This window comes from Podarcis gaigeae (assembly GCF_964106915.1).
Source record: "Podarcis gaigeae genome assembly, chromosome: 9".
Classification (NCBI taxonomy): domain Eukaryota; kingdom Metazoa; phylum Chordata; class Lepidosauria; order Squamata; family Lacertidae; genus Podarcis; species Podarcis gaigeae.
Genome location: NC_139685.1, coordinates 69,321,118 through 69,346,068, shown reverse-complemented (window position 1 = coordinate 69,346,068; position 24,951 = coordinate 69,321,118). Strand labels below are relative to the sequence as shown.

The 24,951-nt window shown below is 47.3% G+C and overlaps 1 protein-coding gene across 1 annotated transcript in view; it reads left to right on the top strand.

The window, feature by feature from the left end:
* Positions 1-2,181: 2,181 nt before the first annotated feature.
* The window catches only part of FRAS1 (Fraser extracellular matrix complex subunit 1), a 356,176-nt gene continuing 333,406 nt past the window's right edge, over positions 2,182-24,951 (top strand). The window contains exons 1-2 of the mRNA XM_083756149.1: positions 2,182-3,577; positions 18,305-18,336. Of these exons, the coding sequence (XP_083612275.1) occupies positions 3,502-3,577; positions 18,305-18,336 (108 nt within the window). The 5' untranslated portion in view covers positions 2,182-3,501. The remainder of the gene's footprint in view (positions 3,578-18,304; positions 18,337-24,951) is intronic.

Sequence of the window (24,951 nt, the reverse complement as noted above, 5' to 3'; positions counted from 1 at the left end):
TCCACAGCACTTTGACCTGTTCCTGTGCAGGAGGTGGTCTCTGGAAGGGCTACCCAGCTCACCTAGCCCAGTCGGGGCTGAGTGGATGAGTCCAGTTGGTGACACTGGCTTAAGGGCGATGCTGACAGCACCTTGGACTTTGTTCTCTCTGCGCTCCTCCCAGTGGTCATTCCTCCTCTGGTCACTGCTCCGGATACACAACCTGACTGCCTGTCTCCAGGTGCTGTGTTCGTCTGCAAGGGATTCCCACGCTGTGGGGTTGATGCTGCCAGCCTTCATGTCACGTTTGAAGATGGTCTTTGTGACACAGAATTGGTGTGCCAACAGGCCTGGTGCCAGAAGCATCCTTGGGGATCCTGCCATCTTCCATTCTGTGGACCTGACCAAGCCAGCGCAGATGTCACCGAGACAGGAGTGCGAACATGCTGGGAACGTGGACTTGGGAGAGCACATCATTATCTGAGACTGTCCTTGCACCCACCATTGCATACTCTTCCATTGTGCCTCGGAACAGACAGATGCCAACAACATCTTTTCTTTTCTTTTTTGGAATATGCTTTTTATTAAGTTTTCATTTTAAATACACCAACACAAACAAACAAATATTTCAGGTCTTTTCACATCTGTCTTACTTTATGCTCCATAGAGCCGTTGACTTCCCTCCTTCCCTTCCGCAGGTTTTCTTATTCCAATCCTTAATTCACAGTTTCATTAATAGAAAACTAAACCATGACATAAGATTTATTTCAGTCCTGCTAACGTCTTCAAATTTCTACAGTTATATAGACCATAAGTTTATTCCATGCTTTTTGGTACTTTGTTTCCTCCTGACTGCGAATCCTATGTGTCAGCTTTGCTAATTCCGCGTACTCGACCAACTTTGTCTGCCACTCCTTTACAGTCGGTTATCTCCTGTGTCTTCCACTTTTGGGCTATCAAACTCTGGCAGCTGTCGTAGCATACATGTATAGTCTTTGGTCCATCTTCTTAATGATGCCAACAACATCTTTATACCCAGGGCCCTCTTCCACAGAGCTGAATCCAAGTATGCAAGACAGCCGTGTCAGTTTCCCTGATGTCCTGCCTGTTGTGTTGTCCTTGTAGCTCAGGTTTTGCTACGCACAACCATTTATGGGAAAATGAAATCCCTCCACTGAAGGACAGGACCAGGGACTCAACTACTTTCACCAGAGACCAGATGGATGAATGGACGAAGAAAAATCTTCCTTTCACCTTGTCTGTTTCACTGGATGGAAGAGGAAATGGCGATGGGGATGTTCGGCGGACAGATCACAGGGGCTGCGGTGTTACACAGTGCTTGGCTGTCACCAAGATCATGGGTAGGCAAACTAAGGCCTGGGGGCTGGATCCAGCCCAATCATCTTTTAAATGGCCCGCAGACGGTCCAGGAATCAGAGTGTTTTTACATGAGTAGAATGTGTCCTTTTATTTAAAATGCATCTCTGGGTTATTTTTGGGGCATAGGAATTCGTTCATTCCTCCCAAAAAAAATATAGTCCGGCCCCCTACAAGGTCTGGGGGACAGTGAACTGGCCCCCTGCTGAAAAAGTTTGCTGACCCCTGACCAAGATCATCAGGGGGACAGGACAGCATCTCCATCTCTGGCCACAAGGCAGTATGGACCAAGAGAGCTTTTTCATCTGAGATAGCTCTCAGTGGGTGCAAGGAAAGCATGAATGGTTGTAATACAAATTCACAAAAGTGTGGGGGGGGGGAGGAGGGAGTAGGGGGATGAAGGGCATGAATCACTGAACTGAAGGGACCCCGAGGGTCATCCAGCCCCACCCCTGCAATGCAGGAATGTTGATGGAGGTGATTTCAGCCTGGGTGGTGCCGCTTCGCCAGGCAGGAAAGAAATCATGCAATGCTAAACTTTTTAAAACCATGGCGGCGGCAGCAGTTCGTCTTGGGTGGCGCAGGGGTGGGTGTGCCCCCCATGAACAGATGTGCCTTGCCCTCTTCCTTCCCCCCCCTCTCCTTTCTCTCTGTCCAATTTCCACCCGATCTCAAGACAAAAGCAGACAAGCATATAGGAACATAAACTTCTGCAGCATGAATAAGGGGATCAGGTTGCTCTTTTCCTCCCCCCCCCACTCTTTCTTCCCCACGTGACTTTCTCAGGAATCTTTGCCAGCAATACCACCACAGCCCCTTTTCCCTGGGTCCATTTTCGCACTGCATGGGAGAGGGAGGTGGAGGAGAACCTCTTTTAAAAAAGAAAGGAAGAAAGAAAGAAAGCCAGGAGAGAGGAAGAGAAGGACGGACCTTGCCCCTCTCCCTCCTATGGAGAGTGGATTTCTACTACAAGCGCCTTGGAGAGTCTTTGCGGCTGCCTGCCTGCATGTGTGCCTTGTGGTATCTCTTTTGCAAATCACCTGCAGACTGAAATTATCCTCTCTGCTCCCAGGACGTATTGCAGGGGGAGCGTTTTTTAAAATCACCTATTTTTGCGCGGATCTGCTACGCTAAAGAGGGAGAAATTCTACCATCTCACGCGCGCGGCGAGGCGGAGGGAGGGGAGGGAAAGCCCCGCTTAAAAAAAAAAAAACGCCTGCTGTGTTTTCTTTCTGGAGAAACGCCCCTCTTTCTCTCCCCCTCTCCCCAACCAGCCAGGCAGCCTCCCCTTGCTGCCTTCGCAGGAGAAGCGGCGTGAGAGGAGATCTGCTTCTGCTGGAGGGGACCTGCAAAGTTTCCTCGAGGAGCCCCCCCAAAAGAGGGCGAGGAGTGGAAGAAAGATCCGGGCGGGGTGGGAAGGGGGCGCGCTTTGGCGCTGTGCCCGACCAAGGGCGCGTGGCGCGCCAGGCGGAGGATCCGCAAGATCCGAGGCGCCTTTGTGGGTGGTGCGGCGGCGGCGCCCCAAAGTGGACTTTGAAAAGGAGGGTGGGACTCAGAGAGAGAGAGAGAGAGAGAGAGAGAGCGAGCAGGAATTAGAGGACGAGGAGAGGGGCGAGAGGTCTTGGGTGTTTGTCGACCAATCGCTCCGCCGGGGGGAACTTTGCCGGGCAAGGGGACAACTTGGAGAGGGCGGCAGCTCTCCGGAGAGACGCGCGGCGGCGGTGGCGGTTCTCGTCCTGCTCTTTCCCCCGGATCCGTCCCTGGGCGCAAAGGTGACCCACCGCCGGGTGATTTACGGCTGCTCTCTGCCCTACGGCTCGCCCGCACTGTAAATACGCTCTGGGGTCGCCAGAGCGCGGAGAGAGGCTCTTCCTCTCCACCGAGACTGGAGCGCAAGGCTGGGGCTCCACCTGCCATCTCCACGAACCCCAAAAAACCAGGGGACTTTTCCCCACCCCCTGGAACCAAAAGCGTGTGTGTGTGTACCTGCTGTTAGTTTTCTTCCTGGGATAGAAAAAGGCTTTGATACCCCCCCTAAAAGCTGCCTTCGGATGCTGCACGAAGCTCCTGCTGAGAGAAGCTCCTTTGGGGCTTAAGAAAAAAGAAACAATTTTTTTCCTTTTAAAATATAACCTCTGCTTCACTATGGATTTCCTGGCGGAGTGGATGCGTCTCCTGCTCGTCTTGGCTGCCTTTGCAGTTTTGCCCCATCAGGCTGAAGGTGAGTAAAAGCTTCAGCTCTGGACTTCATTGATTTCGCTTTACAGAGAGAAGTTGGGCCGCTTAATGAGATTCTGCGGCGAGGTTTCCCTGCTGAAGTTGGGCTGGGGATGATCTATGGGGCTGGCACCGTCTTGCTTTTTTATTTTATTTTATTATTTTTTTAAGCAACAAGCCCGACCACCACCACCGCCTGAGAATCTCTGTGATCCTCTTGAGGAAGAATGCTTAGGGGACTCTCCCAAGAGCAAAAAATGCTGCTAAGTCTCTGTGTTAAGTTGCCCAGAGCCTGCAACTCTTCTTGGCTTAAGAGCACAAGAAGTGCATTGTAGGGTCAGACTAAAGCGCTTAGGAAGATGCCTTATCACCAGTTCCTTTAGCCTGATATTGTCTACACTGACTTGCAGCACCTCTCTGGGATTTCAGGCAGGAATTCTTATTCCAGCCCTATCTGGGAATGGCGGGAATTGAACCCGCTACCTTCTGTGCGCAGAGCAGGTCTTCTTCCACAAATCGGTGGCTCCGTCATACAAATGGAGCTGGTTTATCCTGAGTCAGACCCTTGTTCTGTCTACTTCAGGATTGTTTTATGACAGGCTCCCTAGAGATGAGAGCGGTTTGACTCTCATGAGAAGTGCTGGAGGTTTTAAAGCTGAGGCTGGATGGCGTCTGTTATGTATGATCTAGTTGAGATTTCTGCATTGCCGGGGGTTGGTCTAGATGACCCTCGGGGGCCCTTCCAGCTTTACAATGCTATGATTGTATCTGTAGTCACTAGGGAGAGTGCACCGGAGACCTTTTTGCATGCAGCGCAGGTGCTCTACCGCTGAACCACACCCCTTCGAGGTCTGCTTAGCCCGGCAGCCACCAGAAATTGCACCCCAGTCTCCCTTATGGAACTATCTATTACAGGCACCCCCAAACTTGGCCCTCCAGCTGTTTTGGGACTACAATTCCCATCATCACTTCCCAGTGGGACTACAATTCCCACTGGTCCTATTAGCTAGGGATGATGGGAGTTGTAATCCCAAAACATCTGGAGGGCCAAGTTTGGGGGTGCCTGATCTAGTGTCTGCAAAGAGCATTTAATCAATTGGATCAAGCCTGGGCACCCTCCCTTATAGTTTTTGCACAGGCAATGTAAAGAGCGTGGCAGCAAACTTGCCAAATGCGTGGTTGTTCTTTTTTTTTTTTTTACAACAGCGTGCCCTGAACATCTTTGAGCTACTTATTTCAACACTCAGTACCCCCTTCTGAAGTTCTGCCTTTAGGTGGCACACCTTGAAAAGCAGAATGCTTTCCATGCCCTCTGATTTCCAAATTGCTCTTCAGTCTTGCCAAAATATGTCCTGCGCCAGCATTGTGAACCTAGGAAGATCCTTTACCCTGAGTCAGACCATCCAGCTTAGTGTTGTCTGCACTGGCTGGCAGCAGCTCACCAGGGTTTCAGGTAGGAGTCTCTCCCAGCCTTACCTCGAGATGCAAGGGGGTTGAACCTGAGACATCTTGCATGCACTGGGATGTTGCTCCACTGAGATGCAGTCCTTCCCAAGAGATAGAATCATGGAATTGTAGAATCGAGTTGGAAGGGATCCAAGGGTCATCTAGTCCAACCCCCTGCAATGCAGGAATATGCAGCTGTCCCAAACGGGGATCGAACCTGCAGCATTGGCGATATCTGCACCACGCTCTAGCCAACTGAGCATATCCAGGCTGCGTTTGTACATTAAGCTATGGAGGGTCCCTAGCTTCCGGTGCAACTTTAATGGATGTGTGGCGCTGTGGGTTAAACCACAGAGCCTAGGACTTGCTGATCAGAAGGTTGGCAGTTCGAATCCCTGCGACGGGGTGAGCTCCCGTTGCTCAGTCCCTGCTCCTGCCATCCTAGCAGTTCGAAAGCATGTCAAAGTGCAAGTAGATAAATAGGTACCACTCCGGTGAGAAGGTAAATGGCGTTTCTGTGCGCTGCTCTGGTTTGCCAGAAGCGGCTTAGTCATGCTGGCCACAAGACCCGAAAGCTGTATGCCGGCTGCCTCAGCCAATAAAGCGAGATGAGCACCGCAACCCCAGAGTCGGCCACGACTGGACCTAATGGTCAGGGGTCCCTTTACCTTTAACCCACAATTGGCTGTTTAAAACCAGCTCCTTTATGCCTTCTGCCTGGCAGTAACGACATTCAAACATGAGAAGCTCAAAGATGTTTGTGTGAAAGCTCCGAGAGCTGAGACATCTTTGCCCCTGGCAGTTGCTGTTACGCTGAAGAGGTTTTTTTGCTACATGTACATTAGAAACCAGAAATGTGAAGTGAAAACGTGACTCCCTATTTACTAGTCCTTCTACTATTTTAACACCAGTTCCGCACTCGACGGTGTGCAAAATATGCCCGTGTGTCGGGAGGTCTTGCCGCCTGCATTAGGCCTGCCAATATCAATTTTTAGACGCCTTGTTTGTTTGGAAAACAATCCATCAAGGCAGTGTGCGGTGAACATTACGGCTGACATTACTTCGGCATGGACTACCCACCGGTCCCGCCTGTTCCTGGAGCGCATGCAGGGAACAGTAAGATTTATTGCCGTCTCGGAGCAGCCTGGAGTGGAAAAAGTGGCTGGATGACATAAGGCCTGGAGAGTTTAATTGTGCATAAAAACTCTTTTACCTGTTCTCATGCTCAAGTTCCTCCCCCTCTTACTCCAAGAGTCATTTCACCCATAACAGCCACATTTCTGATCCCAGCCTCGTGCTTTGCTGCCAAGCAGATGCTTGCTTGATCTGGGTGCGTGCCTGATTTCTCTTTACTTCACCCAATTACCGTATTTTTTGCTCTACAAGACTCACTTTTTCCCTCCTAAAAAGTAAGGGGAAATGTGTGTGCGTCTTATGGAGCGAATGCAGGCTGTGCAGCTATCCCAGAAGCCAGAACAGCAAGAGGGATTGCTGCTTTCACTGCGCAGCGATCCCTCTTGCTGTTCTGGCTTCTGAATATTTTTTTTCTTGTTTTCCTCCTTCAAAAACTAGGTGCGTCGTGTGGTCTGGTGCGTCTTATAGAGCGAAAAATAGTTCTTTGATTTCTCTGAAATCGGCGATTCTCTGCTGAACGCGTGAGATGCCTCCGCTGCTTCTTGGAATTGACTTTAGGGCATACGGGCCTTTGGTCTGTGGTGATTACTCCTGGGGTGGCTCACAAAGTCCTTGCTTGGTGCCACAGTCGGAGATGATGCGAGCATGGACCGGCCATCAAAGTAGCAGGGAGAGGGTTGTAGCTCAGAGGTATAGCATCTGCCTTGCAAGCAGAAGGTCCCAAGTTCAGTCACCAGGTAGGGAAAAAAATGCTGGAGAGCTGCTGTCAGTCAGTGTGGACAGTACAGTGGTACCTTGGTTCTCAGACGCCTTGGTACTCAAACAACTTGGAACCCAAACACTGCAAACCCAGAAGTAAGTGTTCCAGTTTGTAGACTTTTTCGGAAGTCGAAAGTACTCTGTTTTGAGTTTACACTTCTGATTTGACTTCTAACGCTGAGGTCTATCTCTTTTTGCTATTTATTTTGCGTTTTTGTTTTCGCGGCTCTTTTTGTTTTTGTGACTGTGTGGAACCCAGTTCAGCTACTGATTGTTTGATTGTGTGATTGCAGTACTTTGTTTATTGCTTTCATTTTATGGATCCGTGGTCTCGTTAGATAGGAAAATTCATGTTAAATTGCTGTTTGAGGGGTTGTTTTTAAAAGTCTGGAATGGATCGATCCATTTTGCATTACTTTCTATGGGAAAGCGCACCTTGGTTTTGGAACGATTTGGTTTTGGAACGGACTTTCGGAACAGATTAAGTTTGAGAACCAAGGTACCACAGTATTAATCTTGGTACATGGCAGCTCCCTATGATTTTTGTTGAGTCGGCAAAATGTCCGGGAAAACCCTGACGTATGGCAAGTAGCGTGATTAAAATAATACTACTAATAAAAATGCTATAAAAAGTTTTTAAAAGCCCAAAAACTTACTTTGGGCAGAGGTGGTATACATCTGAGAGCGTCTTAAAAAAAGCTCAACAATTTTGGGGTCTTATGCCTGCTTAGTTTTCATCCAAGTGAGAGCCCCCAGTAGAACTTTTTAAATCGATGTTCCCTTCTTCGCTTACTCACTTTCACCAGAATTCAGGCTCTTCAAACAAAGCGATTGGCTGGAGGTTAGAGATGAAGGGAGCCACTGTGCAAATTATAATTAACTTGTGGAACACGTTTCCACAGAATCTGATGATTTTCACTAACTTGCAGGGTTTTTAGTTCATAGAGGATAGATCTATTTAAAAAAGGTTCACGGAGAACCAGTCTTTTAGCTATTAATGCCGAAAACTAAAAACTTAAAAAAAAATCAAACCTCTCTCCACAGTGGCAGTCTATATGAGGATCAACGAAAGGACAAGGCTGCCACTTTCACACTGTTGTGAGCTCCTAGAAGCTGCTTTGGGGAAAATGCAGTTTGGGTACACATTAGCGTTTATTCTGGCCCCAGTGAGCTCGCACAACTTTATCCACAGTGAAGAGCTATCCCGTAGTTTCTTGAGGAATGCTGCTGTTAGATGCATTTCGCCCCAAACCAGCTTTAACCAAAACCACGTCCACTTTGCGGTTAAGCAGAGGTGCGTACATTTGAGAGAGCTGCTGCACATCAAGCTCAGATTACACCTTCACGAACAGTGTGTGAATGCAGAGGAGAGGGGGAAGCCAAACAGGTAATGTGCAACAGGTGAAGGCATTCCCTCCCCTCTCTGGGATGTGCAATTGCAACTTGAAATGCAGTGGGAAGGAAACAACCTCACTGGGTTTTAAACCACTGGTGTTCACATAACCACAGAGTTCAGGTGTCCTGAAGGGATACGTTGCTTTAGCTCAATGTCCACCAAAAGCTCTGTGCATCCCTATTCTTTTGCTAACCTTCACTAACAAAATATTGTTCAGCTGACCAGTCCATGGATTAGGGAGCAGAGTTCTTGCCTGCTATTTCCACCTCCCGGACCTCCCTCTGTTTAGCTAAACCTGTGAACCCAGCAGACAAAATACCGTATTTTTTGCTCTATATGACTCACGTTTTCCCTCCCCAAAAGTAAGGGGAAATGTGTGTGCGTCTTATGGATTGAATGCAGGCTGCGCAGCTATCCCAGAAGCCAGAACAGCAAGAGGGATTGCTGCTTTCGCTGTGCAGCGATCCCTCTTGCTGTTCTAGCTTCTGAGATTCAGAATATATTTTTTTCTTGTTTTCCTCCTCCAAAAACTAGGTGCGTCTTATAGAGCGAAAAATATGGTATGTGGATGGGTTTTTTTTGTTTTTTTGCAGGCTTTCCTCCTGATTGTGTGTTCAGACATTGTGCACACAGGCAAGCTGTATGTACAAGCTGTGCATGGGCTCTTTCCATGGGTTTGTCTGAACAGATGGAGAGCAGAACCGATAGGCATGATTCCTCCTTCTGTGTGTGCAATATATAAGGAGCAGTCATCTGAAGAGAGCTCATGAATGTGAAGCTTTAAGGGAAGGGCTGTTTCTCAGTGGCAGAGAACATCTGCTCTGCATGCAGAAAAATAAAAATAAAAATGTATTACTTATACCCCGCCCATCTGGTTGGGTTTCCCCAGCCACTCTGGGCGTCTCCCAACAGAATATTAAAAGCACAATAAACATCAAACACTAAAAACTTCCCTAAACAGAGCTGCCTTCAGATGTCTTCTAAAAGTCAGATAGTGGTTTATTTCCTTGACATCTGATGGGAGGGCGTTCCACAGGGAGGGTGCCACTACCAAGAAGGCCCTCTGCCTGGTTCCCAGGTTCAGTCCTTGGAATCTGGGAGAGTCCCAGAATACTTGAAATGCCCTCTATAAATGTTACGCCATAAATATCTCTCGCTGGTGAAAATAGGCAATGTGGCAGAGGTGGCTTGAACACACATCGGATGCCCTGAAAACAAATGTTTGTGCAGACAAATGACTTCCACCCCACTTAAGTTTAATTGCAATCTGAGTTGACTGTTTTTGCTTTCCTACTTAAGAGGGGTCCTTTTTAACTCTCTATATGCTGCCCTTCAATTTAGCAAAATCTCAGGGTAATTCCAGGTGATGTTCTGAAGGCAGAGGAGCATATGCGACTACGCATTTTGCTGAAGCTAAGCAGGTCTGGGTCTGGATGGGAGACCGCCTGCATATTGGAAGAAAAGTGGGATATAAATGTAAAGAGGCAGGAATCAAATCAAGATAAAACAAGTGGGAGGGGAGGGGGAAGCAAGCAGAAGTAAAATAATAAAAGTTGATGCAGCAGGATCTGACACAAGGGACCCTTCATCCACCAGTGGCACTGATCCTGGCTAGACTGCACTTGCTGCCAATTAGTTTCTGGGCCCAAGTCAAAGTGCTGGTTTTGACCTATACGGCCTTAAATGGCTCAGGATTGCAATGCAAGGATTGCCTCTCCCCCTACGAGCTGACCTAGCCCTTCTTTATGTGTCTCCTCCGCGAGAGGTCTGGAGGGTGAGAACATGAGAACTGGGCCTTTTCTGCAGTGGCTCCCCGTTTGTGGAACACTCTCCCCAGGGAGGCTTGCCTGGTGCCTTCATTACATATCTTTAGGTGCCAGGTGAAAATGTTCCTCTTCAACTAGGCCTTTGATTGATTAATATCCGATGCCCTTTTAAATGTGTTTGGGGGAGGGTTTGTTCGTTCTTTCTTTCTGTTCTGTGCTTTGTGTTTTTATGCCGCAAACTGCCCAGAGGTCTTTGGATGCAGATTTAACAAATAAAATAAAATAATACCTGGAGCTGGGCCTGGAGGCAGGGTGCATGCAGGATGAGGGATAGCTCAGTCTATTGAACAGGAGAACTCTCAATCCCAGGGTTGTGGGTTCCAGCCCCAAATTGGGCAAATGATTCCTGCATTGCAGGGGGTTGGACTAGATGACCGCTGTGGTCCCTTCCAGCTCTAGGATTCTGTGTCTTAGCTCAGGGATTGAGCACATCCTTTGCACACAGAAAGCCCCAGGCTCTATCCTTCGCACTTCTAAATCCTTGACAGATAGACTGGTGACTGAGAGTGGCCGCCGAGACCATATAACACTGAAAGACCTACATTGGCTCCCAATGAATTTCCAAGGACAATTCAAAGTGTTGGTGCTGACCATTAACGCCCTAAACGGCCTCGGTCCAGTATACCTGAAGGGGCGTCTCCACCCCCATCGTTCTGCCCGGACACTGAGGTCCAGCTCCAAGGGCCTTCTGGCAGTTCCCTCGCTGCGAGAAGCCAAGTTACAGGGAACCAGGCAGAGGGCCTTCTCAGTGGTGGCGCCTGCCCTGTGGAATGCCCTCCTACCAGATGTCAAGGAAATAAACAACTACCTGACTTTTAGAAGACATCTGACAACAGCCTTGTTTAGGAAAGTTTTTAATGTTTGATGTTTTATTGTGTTTTTAATATTCTGTTGGGAGACGCCCAGAGTGTTATTGATGTTATTATTATTAATAATAATAGCAATTTGTTGGAAGCTGCCCGGAGTTGCTGGGGAAACCCAGCCAGATGGGTGGTATGATGATGATGATGATGATGCTGATGCTGATGCTGGGAATGTCTCCTGTCTAAAACAGTAGAGTGTTGCCGCCAGCCAGTGTGGACAGAATGGAGCTAGTTGGACCAGTGACCTGACTCTGTGTGAGCGGACCTCTTTAGGGAGGTTCTGTATTCCAGGGGCAGAGTGTGTGTTTATGTTTGTATGCAGAAGATCTGGGAAGAGCCTCCGGACTGAAACTTTGCAGACTGAGGCCCTGCCCACCAGTGTAGACAACACTGAACTCAATTGGTGCCACGATCCAACTCAGGATAAGGCAGTTTCCTATGTTCCTATTAGTTACCCTTCAACAAACGGCAACTATTTCATCCTGCAATAAGGGTGATTAAAGATTGTACACAGGGCAGTTTTTCTCGCTCCTTCCGCTGTCCGAAGTGGGCATTTGCCGTGATGGATTAGTTTGGAATAATGAACTCCTGGCTCTCTGCTCACAATCCCCGGCAAAAGAGTAGGCAGCTTTCCAAATTAAATTTTCTCTTCCCCTCTATCCACATGCTCTTTGCGTCTGGCTGGCTGCACCAGTTACTTTTTTGGGGGTGGGTGGGTGGGGGTTGCCAACAGTTGAAGTCCCACAGCATGAATTTGAAGTGTTGTGATGCTGCTTTAAGCAGCCCTTGTTGTTGTTGTTGTTTAGTCGTTTAGTCGTGTCCGACTCTTCGTGACCCCCTGGACCAGAGCATGCCAGGCCCTCCTGTCTTCTACTGCCTCCCGCATTTGGTCAAACCCATGCTGGAAGCTTCGAGAACACGGTTGAACCATCTCATCCTCTGTCGTCCCCTTCTCCTTGTGCCCTCCATCTTTCCCAACATCAAGGTCTTTTCCAGGGAGTCTTCTTTTCTCATGAGGTGGCCAAAGTATTAGAGCCTCAGCTTCAGGATCTGTCCTTCCAGTGAGCACTCAGGGCTGATTTCCTTCAGAATGGATAGGTTTGATCTTCTTGCTGTCCATGGGACTCTCAAGAGTCTCCTCCAGCACCATAATTGAAAAGCATCCATTCTTCGGCGATCAGCCTTCTTTATGGTCCAGCTCTCACTTCCATACATCACTACTGGGAAAACCATAGCTTTTACTACACGGACCTTTGTTGGCAAGGTGATGTCTCTGCTTTTTAAGCAGCACTGGCTTCCCCCCCTCTTGGTTACTGGGCGGGACCGTTTGGATGGCCATGACTGTGATTGGGCCAGTTTGGGTTGTTGGGGAGATTTTGATGTTACCATTTAGAGGGTTGGCCCAAAGGTTATATATTCTTGGCACGCAGCTTTTTTCAGTCTCTTTTGCTGCGTGCATCGGGTTGCCTGCCCACCCTCCCTAATTTAGGGCTGTTGCGCTTGACCTTGCTATGCCTGTCATGGGGTCGTCTGCTCTTGGGGCAGGGGCCCGGTAGGAATTTTGTCCATTTGGCAGATTGGCTGCTGCCATTTGGTTTTTGCCTACTGCGTAGCAAATCGTCACAACTTGTAAGGTTGCGGTTAGGCACTGGTTAATTTTGGTTGGTGGAGGGGTAAGAGTTGGTTGTGCCTGCCCCTCCAATGCTGCTGCTGCTGCTGCAAGGGAATTCCGTTAAAGGAATCCAGGGGTTTGCCATGCTTTTGTCCGTATCTCCAGCAAGGGGCTAGGGCTGTGCAAGCTCCTGGGAGCATGCAGGGAGGGGTGACAATATGGTGCCCAGCCCCATTCTCTCCCCGATGTTGTTTTCCCTTAGTGGCTTTCGGAAGTCAGTTCTGTCCCTGGGCGGGGACAGATAGTCGTAACCAATGCCTAAGCAACCACTCACATTATGTATTTTAATAAAGTTGTGGCCAAAATTATGCCAAAAACCTTAAACAAAAATTCTGTGTGAATTGTGATTTATTTAGGGGGTGGCTTGGGGACCTCGACATGCAACTGTAGTTTGTTAAGATCGCTAAGAGTTGCTTGCAGACCCCAGATTCTCCGCCCAGAGCTCCGGTTCTCCGGGTGTTCCCGCGAAGAGGAGTTGACTCTTTCGAGTTAAACCACCCTGAGACTTTCTTGTTCCAGCCTACCTTGTCAGATGGTTGTGAAGATAACGGGAGAGCAGCTATATGTCTTGAACTCTTTGGAAGAAGGATGAGTGAAGGGTGCTGTTGACAACAGCAACTACGACTTATTTTGCAATTAGGGCAGCAGAGTTAACATAACGTGGGTGGCTTCTTAGCAGAAAATAAAACACAAATCTGCCCAGGATTGTATGGCCATCCATCATGGATGCTTTAGTTTAGATTCCTGCATTGCAGTGGGTTGGACTAGATGACCGCTGGGGGTCCCCTATGGATTGGTCCATTTTGGCAGGAATAAACTGTGGGAAACTTTGTTGTGATAATCAGAGGCCCCTGGTGATCTTTGGTTCTGTGGGCGTTGAATGCCTTGTTCCCTGCTGCATTCTGGACTTTGCTTTCTTATAGCATGTTCTCGTAGGGCCGTCTTCTGCTTTTCAAAACTGCCCTCTTACTTTGGATTTCGTAGCGTTGGAAGCAGGCAATCAGCTTCCTGCGAAGGCCTTGGCCTTGACACTTTTATTAACGGTCTGGCAGGTGCGGTGCAGAAGTGGCTGTTGCTGCCTCCTTGGGGAGACCAACTGCAGCGCTGGCCATAAACCCTTCCTTTGTCTCCGCGTCCCCAGGCGGCATTGAACCAAATCCTCGTGTCCTTCAGAACGCCAAGCGATTGCATCCTGCAGCAGAGCCACTTGCGCCTCGAAGATGAGAGAGGCATCACTTTTCACCAAACAAATGGCCAGTGTCTGGCTTGACGTTTTTTGCAATTCCCTTTAGGCGCTTTCGAAGGCACTTCTCGTTTTCTTAAGAAAGAAAGAAAGAAAGAAAGAAAGAAAGAAAGAAAGAAAGAAAGAAAAGCTTCGAGAATAAAAGCGTGTGTGGTGCATCGTGATTTCCATAAAAGCATTGCTTTACTCTCTTAGAAATCCAAGAGGCTTTATTTCCTACCCAGGCCTTCTCAGCCTGGTGCACTGGACTACAACTCCCATCAGTCCCAACTAGCAGCTGGGGCTCATGGAAGTTGTAGTCCAAAACATCTGGAAGGTGACAGGGTGGCAAAGAATGTCCTCCCTGTAAGTCTCTCTCTCTCTCTCTCTCAAATAATTTTTATTGGTGTTTGCACATGTTTTCCAAACATAATATCCTATCTTATACAATATAACAAACCTTTGGCTATCACAGCCTAGGACTTCCGTCAACTTTGACTAATGGTTTTCTAACCTTCTTTCTGATTTTCCATTTTATTTTACTAGGTATTGCTATAAAAGCCAAATCCTAAATAAACTCCTTCTTAGTCCCTTTTCGCAATAATTCATAGTCCTCCCTGTAAGTCTCATTTGTAGAAAGTGCATTAAAAAAAAATATTGTAGCAGATGAAAAAGCAACAGCAGCAACCCCTGTGAGTTTTGCATGAGTGTCAGCTGTGACTTATTCTAAGCAAGAGCTTGCAAGCTCAAGGAGTGTGTGATTTAATCCTTGCTACATTTTACTTTGAGATACAGTGAAATGCTTGCCCGCGGTTTCAAGAGGGGAAATGTTTTTCAGGTTGCAACACTTGCATGCTGCGCTGGGCTCTCTTTGTCAGAGGAGTTTAAGCAGGGACTCAGCTGCCATCTGTCAAGGATGCTGTAGTCACAACCTGGGTTTCAGATCCTATGTTGAGCAGGAGGGTAGACCAGAGGGGCTCCAGTGCCCCTTTTAGCCCTCTGTGGATAGTGTGCCAGGGCTGTGCACTGGCTTATGGGGAGGTGGGTGGAGCTGTGGTCTAAACCACTCTGCCTCTTGGGCTTGCCAATCAGAAGGTTGGCGGTCCGAATCCTCGCAAAAGGGTGAGCTCATGTTGCTCTGTCCCAGCTCCTGCCAACCTAATAATAATAATAATAATAATAATAATAATAATAATAGTAATAGTAATATATCTTTATTTATACTCCGCCCTCCCCGGCCAGAGCCAGACTCAGGGCGGCTAACACCAGTGAAATTACAATAAAAACGTAATAGGGGAGGGAAAAAACCCACAATTTAAAATGCAGGTTAAAATACAATTTAAAATGCAGCCTCATTTTAATAATAGCCCATAGATCAATACCATAAGGGGAGGGAAACGTAAGGGTCAGACTGAGTCCAAACCAAAGGCCAGATGGAACAGCTCTGTCTTGCAGCCACTGCGGAAAGATGTCAAGTCATGCAGGGCCCTAGTCTCTTGTGACAGAGCGTTCCACCAAGTCAGGGCCAGTACTGAAAAGGCCCTGGCCCTAGTTGAGACCAATCTAAACACCTTGCGACTTGGGACCTCCAAAATGTTGTCATTTGTGGACCTTAAGGTCCTCCGCGGGGCATACCAGGAGAGGCGGTCCCATAGGTACATGGGTCATAGCAGTTTGAAAGCACGCCAGTGCAAGTAGATAAATAGGTACTGCTGCGGCGGAAAGATAAACGGTGTTTCCATGTGCTCTGGTTTCCGTCACGGTGTTCTGTTGTGCCAGAAGCGGTTTAGTCCTGCTGGCCACATGACCCGGAAAGCTGTCTGTGGACAAACACCGGCTCCCTCGGCCTGAAAGCAAGATGAGCGCCACAACCCCATAGTCACCTTTGACTGGAGTTAACCGTCCAGGGGTCCTTTACCTTTTACCTTACTGGCTCATGCCAAATCCTGGACCCCAAACTTCGAACCCCAAAGTTTGACCCAGAATTTGACCAGAACAGGTTGAGACAGTGCTGGATTGGGTCCACCCAGAGCAATATGGGGCTGTCAAATGGGGTCACGAGGCTTCACCCGAAGCGTCATTGTTCCCATTGACAGAACTCGGCTCATGCTTCGGCACGGCCATTTATAGCCCCACCTCCTTCTCTGGCTCCCTCCCGCTCCCTCCCTTCAGAATTTCAGTGGATGATGGGAAGTGTAGTCTTTTGCCAACGAAACTGTACCTGTCTCCCAGGAGACCGCTGTCAAAACAAAATATGCCCTTTGCTCAAGAATGGGGAAGAGTTGTCTAGTTTGCTCTCGCGGGCCAAGGCGGAATTCCAATACTTGTGCAACATCTGTGATTAGTTAGGGGTTCAACCCAAATCAAAGAGTGCTAGGACTCTCAATCAGGATCAATTGGTCCCTATTTGTCCCACCTGGGATGGGGCACTCCAGAGCGCTAGATTGTGCCCTGAATCGGATTGAGAGGGACGTGGCCAGACTTCGTATTGCATATGCTCCAACTGTCCTATTTATCAGCTCAGCTTCTATTTTCTGGTCCCTCCTAAGGAAGGGTCAAACTAGATGGGATGTTAATAGCACAAATACTGTACTTATTTTAATCCTCTGCCTCTATTTTGGCCGGCACAATCTGTCGCTGGCTCTACTTTGCCCCTATGATACCCTGTGTGAATTTCTAAAATTCTTGTCATGTGTTCCCTTGGATCTGAGTTCAGGTCCTGCCCCAAACCCCTAATATCTCCAGAAGCTAAAATTCTCGCGTTTGGGCCAGCGACATCCTTTCTAGCATGTTCTGTGTATTCATACCAATGTGCCGTGCATAGTTTGTTGCAGTGTACCATTTCACGCCCTGCAGCTGCTGAGATACATTTTAGAACGGATGATAACTTATTTTAGGAACATCTGTGGTTTCCTAGGCTCCTTTCAACAGAAACAAGCACTCTTCCAGGTTTGAAGTTGGTGGAAGACAAGCTGTTAAAGGATAAACTCATTTCTGCTGTGCTTCTTTCTCACTTACAAAGCACCCAACTTTTTCAAAGGGCTAGGAAGCTATTAAAAGTTCAGACTTTGCATGGACAAGTATAATGAAATCTGGAGCTCATTTATACAAAATACAGTAGGTTGAAACAATTTAAATGGTAACTGTTAACAACTGTTATAGTGATATACTATATATAATTGTCTATTTTCTTTTTCTTACTTTTATCTTCCTCATTTAAAAATAGCACCTTATATGTAAAGGAAAAAATAATAATACTGTATAAAACTGTCCCTGCTTGCAAGCTCAGAACCCAATTAAAACCACACAAAAGGAAAAAGGAATATGGAGGGCAGAGGAAACAATAACATTAAAGCATATGTATTCATGTTTGTTAACTGATGTGGTTAAACGATTTTTTTTAAAAAAAACTTAGACTGAGTTTTAGCACGCATGAAAAACTTAAAAGAAACCCTTATTTCCTGATGAATAGCCTTTGGACTATAATGTAACTTACTAGTAAATAGAAAACTATCTTTAGAAAGATTTTTCCTCCAAAAGCATTTTATTTTAAAAATCCAATTTAAATTTAAAAAATCTGATTTTTTGATTTTTTTTTTTAAATCATTGATTTTTATCCACCCTGGTTCGGTGACCTGTGGAGGGGGACTGCCTGCAGCACCCTAAATCCGGCACTGGCCTGAGGTTGGACTTTTGCCTTGTGTCCCGTTGGCATCTGAAGGTTCAGATGCTCCTGTTGTGAGTTTGCTCCCTCCCAGCCTTTCTCAACCTGTGGGTCCCCAGATGTTGTTGAACTACAACTCCCATCACCCCTAGCTAGCTCAGGGATGATGGGAGTTGTAGTCCAACAAACATCTGGGGACCCACAGGTTGAGAACCGCTGCGAGTCCAGACACTAAGTATAGTTGGAGAAACTGTGCTGCTTATGGAAAACAGGCTACTTTGTTGTAAAGGTAAAGGGACCCCTGACCATTAGGTCCAGTCGTGGCCGACTTTGGGGTTGCGGTGCTCATCTTGCTTTATTGGCCGAGGGAGCCGGCATACAGCTTCCGGGTCTGTGGCCAGCATGACTAAGCAGCTTCTGGTGAACCAGAGCAACGCACGGAAACGCCATTTACCTTTCCGCCAGAATGGTACCTATTTATCTACTTGCACTGGTATGCTTTTGAACTGCTAGGTTGGCAGGAGCTGGGACCGAGCAACGGGAGCTCACCCTGTTGCGGGGATTCGAACCGCCAACCTTTTGATTGGCAAGCCCTAGGCTCTGTGGTTTAGAGCATAGCGCCACTGGCGTCCCTTTACTTTGTTGTAGGGACTGTTAAAAGTGCTCCCCCCTCTCTCTCTCCAGCACTTCCTAATTTAACAAGTTGGTTTTTATGTCTGCCTAACACAATTTTCTTTCTGGTCTTTCAGGTGTATGCGTCCACCGAGGCTCATCATTTCAGGTAGGTCAGATTTAATGTTATTTGTGACTAGCTGTGCTTGAATTAGATTTCATTTTATGGCATGGAAGGGGCTTTGTCCTTGAAGCAAATTCTCACCTGGAAGAATGAAAGCACAGCGCTCAGACGATGGTGGGACTGGAGGGGTCTTAGGCCCCCATATCTATTGCGATGGCATCCTCTGCTACTGTTTTTGAGGTGGCTCCCATAGGGCAGAAGGTGGCTAGAAGTGGCTGGAGGGGGAGAGGGCTTGGGGAGGGAGAATTTGCAGATTTTGCAAAAGGCCTGTCTGCTTCTTTCCCCAATGCTATCCCTTCATTGCAACAGTTACAGGTATTGCAATGTTACATTTTTACGAAGCTGCAAAATCATTAAAAAAAAACACCATGAGGCATGGCTTTTGACTGCAACCCTAAACGCACTTACTCCTTCGAACCCAGGAAAACTTATGGATAAGAATTGCACTGTTTATTGATCTGAAAGATAACTCTTATATTTGTTACATGATCCTTTTATACTTTGGTTGTAAGTAAACTTTTTTAAAAACGTTACAGAATTGTGTTTAACTATTCTATGCATTTGTGTTTGTGTGTGACATAAAAACCCCCTGCAACTCTTTATGCACATACCTGGGAGTAAGTCCCATTAAACTGAATGGGGCTTGATTTTGGGTAGACGCTGAATCAGGCATAGGATTCCACTGCATATAGGGCTGTGTTTTGTCAGCCCTGAGGTACAGAACATGCTTGAGATTTCCGAAACTTTATTAAATTTCCCTTTTTCAGCCAGCTGTGTTTTTGTCCATGGCTGAAGCAGTGAGTACGGGAGACAATTTTCATCTAATACTCTTAAAGCCTTGGTTTTATGATATAAATTGTTGCTGAGTGGTTTTTTTTTTTTTTTAAGAGTAATGATCTTTGTCGGCTTAGGCATGCTGTAAGAGAAAGTATTAGCTGTGTCAGGAAATGTATGTAAACTTTTCCCCTATGTAGAGTGTGGCATGTGGGATTAGGTTGCAAGTGCCTGAGAGATGGGTACGGTCTGATTTTTAATCTCTGCCTTAGAAGGGTGAACTGCCCTTAATATTGCTGGACCAATTTTTGTCTCAACTGTGGGTCTTTTTTAACATTTCATTGCATGGTGTGCTTAACAAAAAATGCTCCCATCAGTCTTCAATGGGAGGAAAGCAGTGAGAGATTCTATTGTTGTTTCAAGTTGACCTGTTTCAGGACTATTTAGATTGATTTGTTTGTGGAGAGGTTAGACAATGTTTCATTAACCCAAGTGTTTCCCAAAACTTTGCATTGTATTTTCCCATTGCTTACCTCTTTGGCAGAATGCTGATATATTTGGGAGTAAGTTTTGTTGTACGATAGCTCCTTTAGCTACTTTAACAACGCATTGTGAATTCCACCAGTATGCGATTTTGACCTGGCAATATATCGCAAATCATGGTGTGTGTCAAGGCTGGGCGATATATCATCCCAAACTGGTTTCCAGCCCATATCAAGATATTGGTTTCATAATTTTTGACCGGACGTATATTGTGAATCATGATGTGTGTGTATGCAAAAATCACAATGTGGGAAAAAACTGTGAAGCCAGGCAATGCCTCTGCATAGAGGTAAAGGTAAAGGGACCCCTGACAATTAGGTCCAGTCATGGCTGACTCTGGGGTTGCAGCGCTCATCTCGCTTTATTGGCCAAGGGAGCCGGCGTACAGCATCTGGGTCATGTGGCCAGCATGACTAAGCCACTTCTGGTGAACTAGAGCAGTGCACGGAAACGCCATTTACCTTCCCGCCGGAGCGGTACCTATTTATCTACTTGGTACCTGTTTATCTACTTGCACTTTGATGTGCTTTCTAACTACTAGGTTGGCAGGATCAGGGACCGAGCAACGGGAGCTCACCCTGTCATGGGGATTTGATCTGCCAACCTTCTGATCAGCAAGTCCTAGGCTCTGTGGTTTAACCCACAGTGCCACCCACGTCCCGCCTCTACATAGTTCCACCCTTATTTCAGACATTGTGATATATCAGTATATCACGATGTTTAGCTGGTAATATATCAAGAAGTTGAAAACCAGATATTGCCCAGCCCTCCTAGAGATGTAGTTCCAATTATTTCCGGCATGCATGGACTCCGTGGTTTCTCTGCAACTCCTTCTTTTATCCCCTACCTTGTGAGGTGTGAAGTGGCCCCCATTGGTCTGGGTCTGACCTTGCTAACTGAGATTTAGCTCTCAATTCAGTGCCATGGTGCAAACGCGATTTGCTTCCCTCCATCCGTATCCTGCCAGTTGCTCCCTGCGTCTAACCCTCTTAGAGTTAAAATTCCTCTTCCCTCCCAACTTTGACATTGTCCCTTTAAAGCCGTCCTGTTGCAAAGCTAGAGAGAGGGGATGAGATGAAATTGATTTACGGCCCGTTGTCTTTGGCGGACGGCTCGGAGGAAAGCCGGAGCAGATTGCATGCATTTGTTTCCATTAAAAATATACTGTGGAGCATCACGATGTTTTAAAGGCTATTGAGAAATCTGCCTACACTCCATCAACTCTAATAAATTGTGCGGCAGATAATTCTCCCCTCCACATTTTGGCTCGATAAGTACTGTAATATACTGGTGCTCAGAACACGCGGAAATGAGACATCAGGATGTCACCCCTGCCTGTTGACGTGCGGCTGATATTTGCAGGACTTTTTTTCACCAGGCTTGTAGGTTTTCGTAGGTAGCAAAGACAGTGAGAATGCCAGGCACGTACAGAGCTTCCCTTTCAGCATGTGGCACAGCCTAAGTGACTGATTCTTAGCCCTCCGCTTATGATAGACTGCTGGTTCCTCTCCATGTATCTCCGCAGATGTCGTGGGATGTACTGAGGAAGGAAAGTTCTCATGGCTGTGGGTGAGGGGACTGAACATCTGCCTCATTCTGAACCAAATAATGGCAGGAAGAGCTGTAGCTTGGCTAGTTGCATCTTAATCTGTGTTTTTAATTTTTGCTCCTTCCGCCAATTCCCCCCCCTTCCAAATTATTACAAATCAAACCAAATTAATTTATTTTAATACAATTTCTAAAAGGTCAGGTTTCCCTCCCCCTTTGCGTAATATGTTCACATCGCTGCATCAATTCTTATTAGTCTCTAGTTGTCGTCACTTCACTTGCCGTTAAACATTTCTTACAGCTGCTCCCTTGTGTGTTTTAATTTTTGTGAGCCTCCTAATAATAATAATAATTCTCACAACAACCCTGTGAGGTAGGTTAGGCTGAGAGGCAATGACTGGCCCAAGGTTACCCAGTGAGCTTCATAGCTTAGTGGGGATTTGAACCCTGGTCTCCAAGATCCTAGTCCATGGGTAGGCAAACTAAGGCCCTGGGGCTGGATCCGGCCCAATCGCCTTCTAAATCCAGCCCGCGCATAGTCTGAGAACCAGCATGTTTTTACATAAGTAGAACGTGTGCTTTTATTTAAAATGCATCTCTGGGTTATTTGTGGGGCATAGGAATTCATTCATTTCCCCCCTCCAAAATATAATCCGGCCCCCCACAAGGTCTGAGGGACAGTGGACCGGCCCCCTGCTGAAAAAGTTTGCTGACCCTTGTCCTAGTCCAACTGCACCACTTCTCCAAGACCAAATAATTAAAAAATGCCTTTATGATGAGAAGAACATCAACAGTCAAGACCAAATATATAAAGAGATCACCGCTGCTGTTCTTGCATAGGTATTTCCTTGCATGTTGCTGCTTGCTGGCTGTAACCAGGTCAAAGATTGTGTTTAACAAGAAATGTTTTGCTTGGAAACAATCAGCTGAGCCTAAAAAGGGAGTGGGCAATGTGGCGTTGTTAACCCCAGTTGAGCAGTGTGATCTGGCCCCTCAAGTACTCCCAAAGGTCTTGGTGGCAGTGGCAAAGGAAGTCTATGCAGTGCTGGAGTGAGACAAGCTCAGTGCTTGATGGAGGTACACATCACCCATGGGATCCACAGCATCAGTGGTGTAGCGTGGGTTGTTAGCACCCGGGACAAGGCAAGTAATTTGCGCCCCCTAACCCATGGATTTGCACCCCCTAACCCGTGGATTTGTGCCCCCTAACCCTAACCCACAGATGTTGCGCCCGGTGTGGCCGGCCCACCCTGCACCCCCCACGCTACGCCACTGCACAGCAGTACAATTCCCATAGCAGTGGAAATGGCTGATGTTTGCTTATTTGTCCCATTCCAATCCAGAAAATGTGAACACTATCAGTTGTTGTTGTTTTGAGTCCGTAAACAACACATAATTGATTTTGGCATTCCCCGGGTTTGCACGGTTTCCCTCGCGTTGAAATAAATGGTGTGGCATAATGTAAGGACGACATCTTCAATTACACGGGTTGCAAAAAAAATGTTGCCATAGTGGACAGTGGCAAAAGAAGACGAATGACACAGTTTTGGGTGGAAGCTGAACCGCAGCAGAATGGAAACAGTTCTGCGTGATGTGACGAACATGGGGCAAGAGAGAAATCGGTGCCTTCTCACATTCCTGCCCCCCAGATCAAGCAACTGTCTTCGTTTGTGCAAGAGGGTCTGTGAGAGTGGAGGTGACGGCCACACCCAGTATTCCTTCACCCCAGAGGGTTTGACCTTTGACATCGGCGAGCTAACAGTAAATCACACCATGCAAGTTAGAGTTAACTCTTTATTAGCAGAAAACATGATGGACACAAGAGTGTCTGTGCTATCAGCACAGCACTCATCTCTGGTAGGTCTTGTCCCCATGGAGTAGTTGTTGAAGACCTCTGCTTCCTCACAGATGACTAAGCCCCCTCCTCTCCAGGGCTTTCCCCAAGCAATCGGAGACTGTGCCTGCACATCGCAAATCTCCCCTCCACCTTTTTCATGCCTCTTCTGGTTCTGGGAGGCAAGAGGGGAACAGGAGGGGGAGGCATCCATGACTCATCACTGCCTTCAGCTTCTTCTTCTGATTATGGACTTCTCTGCAACAGACTCTCCCCGCTCTCTAAGCCTCGTTACCTGTTCAGTTCCTGACACCTCCTCCTCCCAGTTTTCTCCCTCTCACTGCTCATCGTTGTCCAACCATTCCTCTGCATCCATGATATTTGTGGGTGAATGCGTTCCTTAGGTCAAAAGCAGCATCTACCGTATTTTTCGCTCTCTAAGACGAACTTTTCCCCCTCCAAAAATTAAGGGGAAATGTGTGTGTGTCTTAGGAGCGAATGCAGGCTCCATGGCTTCAGCGATAGCAACACGAAGCCTCTGAAGCACAGTGGGAGCGCTCCCGCACCGATCCCTCTTGCTCTCCTGGCTTCGCTTCACTGGAGAGGCGCTGTGCAGCTTTCCCTCTCTGCGCAGCGCCCCTTCAGCAAAGCGGGAGGAGAAATGGAAGGGGCTCCATTTCTCCTACCGCTTCGCTGAAGTGGCGCTGTGCAGAGAGGGGGAGAATTTCCTCCCCTTGTTCTTCCCCTCTAAAACTAGGGGCGTCCTATGGTTGGGTGCATCCTATAGAGTGAAAAATGCGGTAAGTGATCTCTTGAAGATTTCAGAATCTTGACAACTCTTCATGCTGCCAGCAGCAAGTAACCGATAGAAATGAATTCCTTGCTGAATCTGCGTTTTCATTCAATAAAAGCAGCCGGAAAGGTCTGGGTGCAAGGGGTGAGCCGTGGAAGGGAAGCAATATTAGTGATCACTAATGCATGGGCTGCTGTCAGATATTGTAAGCTTGGCAAGTAACTGGGTCACTGGAGTGGATCTTGTCGGTTGCTTTTTCTATATGCTAAAGGGCATATTCATATATATATTTTTAGTTGCCATATTTTTTAATAGGCTCTGCCACTGTCCCCTTTTCAGCAGCCTGACACGGATGAAACTAAGCACAGGAAGGTATTCTTGGCATAGTGATAAGTGTGGAAAGCTTCACTTATGTCATCTGTGTCATGCAAAAAGCACAGGAGCAGAACATTTTTAAAATTAAAAATGCTGGCAACCTTTCCAGACAACCCTAGTAGTTTCTTTTTTCTTGGGGTGGAACAGACTCCCATGAGAGATGGTGGACTGTCCTTCCTTCGATGTTTTTATGCAGAGGTTGTATGGCCACCTGCCATGTATGATCTGTTAGAATTCCAGCCCCGTGGCTGCAGTCATAGGATTGTTGTCTGTCACATGACGGTGTATGTTTTGACTCCACAGAGTGGGAAGTGACGGAAACAGGGTGTCTGTGTTACTGTGTTCCGTAAAGTGGGACTATTGTCCTTTGTTCTTTTTCTCTTTGCTGTCTGATGCTAGAGAGGGAGGCAGCCATGTTGCAGTGCTCCGTGTGTATTTATATGTAAATAAAGTAGATTAGCCAAAATGCTGAGTTGCTGAGGTCCGTCAAGCGCATGATGCGCAAACTCTGCGGATCCCTAAGTGTGCCGATGTCTGGTGGCATCGCTCGCTGTGATGTTCCGGCTGAAGAAAGCTTTTGAAGCTCCCGAACGAAAGATTAGGAGGGAGAGAACATGCCAGTTGGGCATGTGTCTCTACCAGGGTCCTACTCAAGTGTAGGCTGAACTCCTGACATGATCTAGTTGAGATTCCTGCATTGCAGGGGTTGGACTAGATGACCCTCACAGGCCCC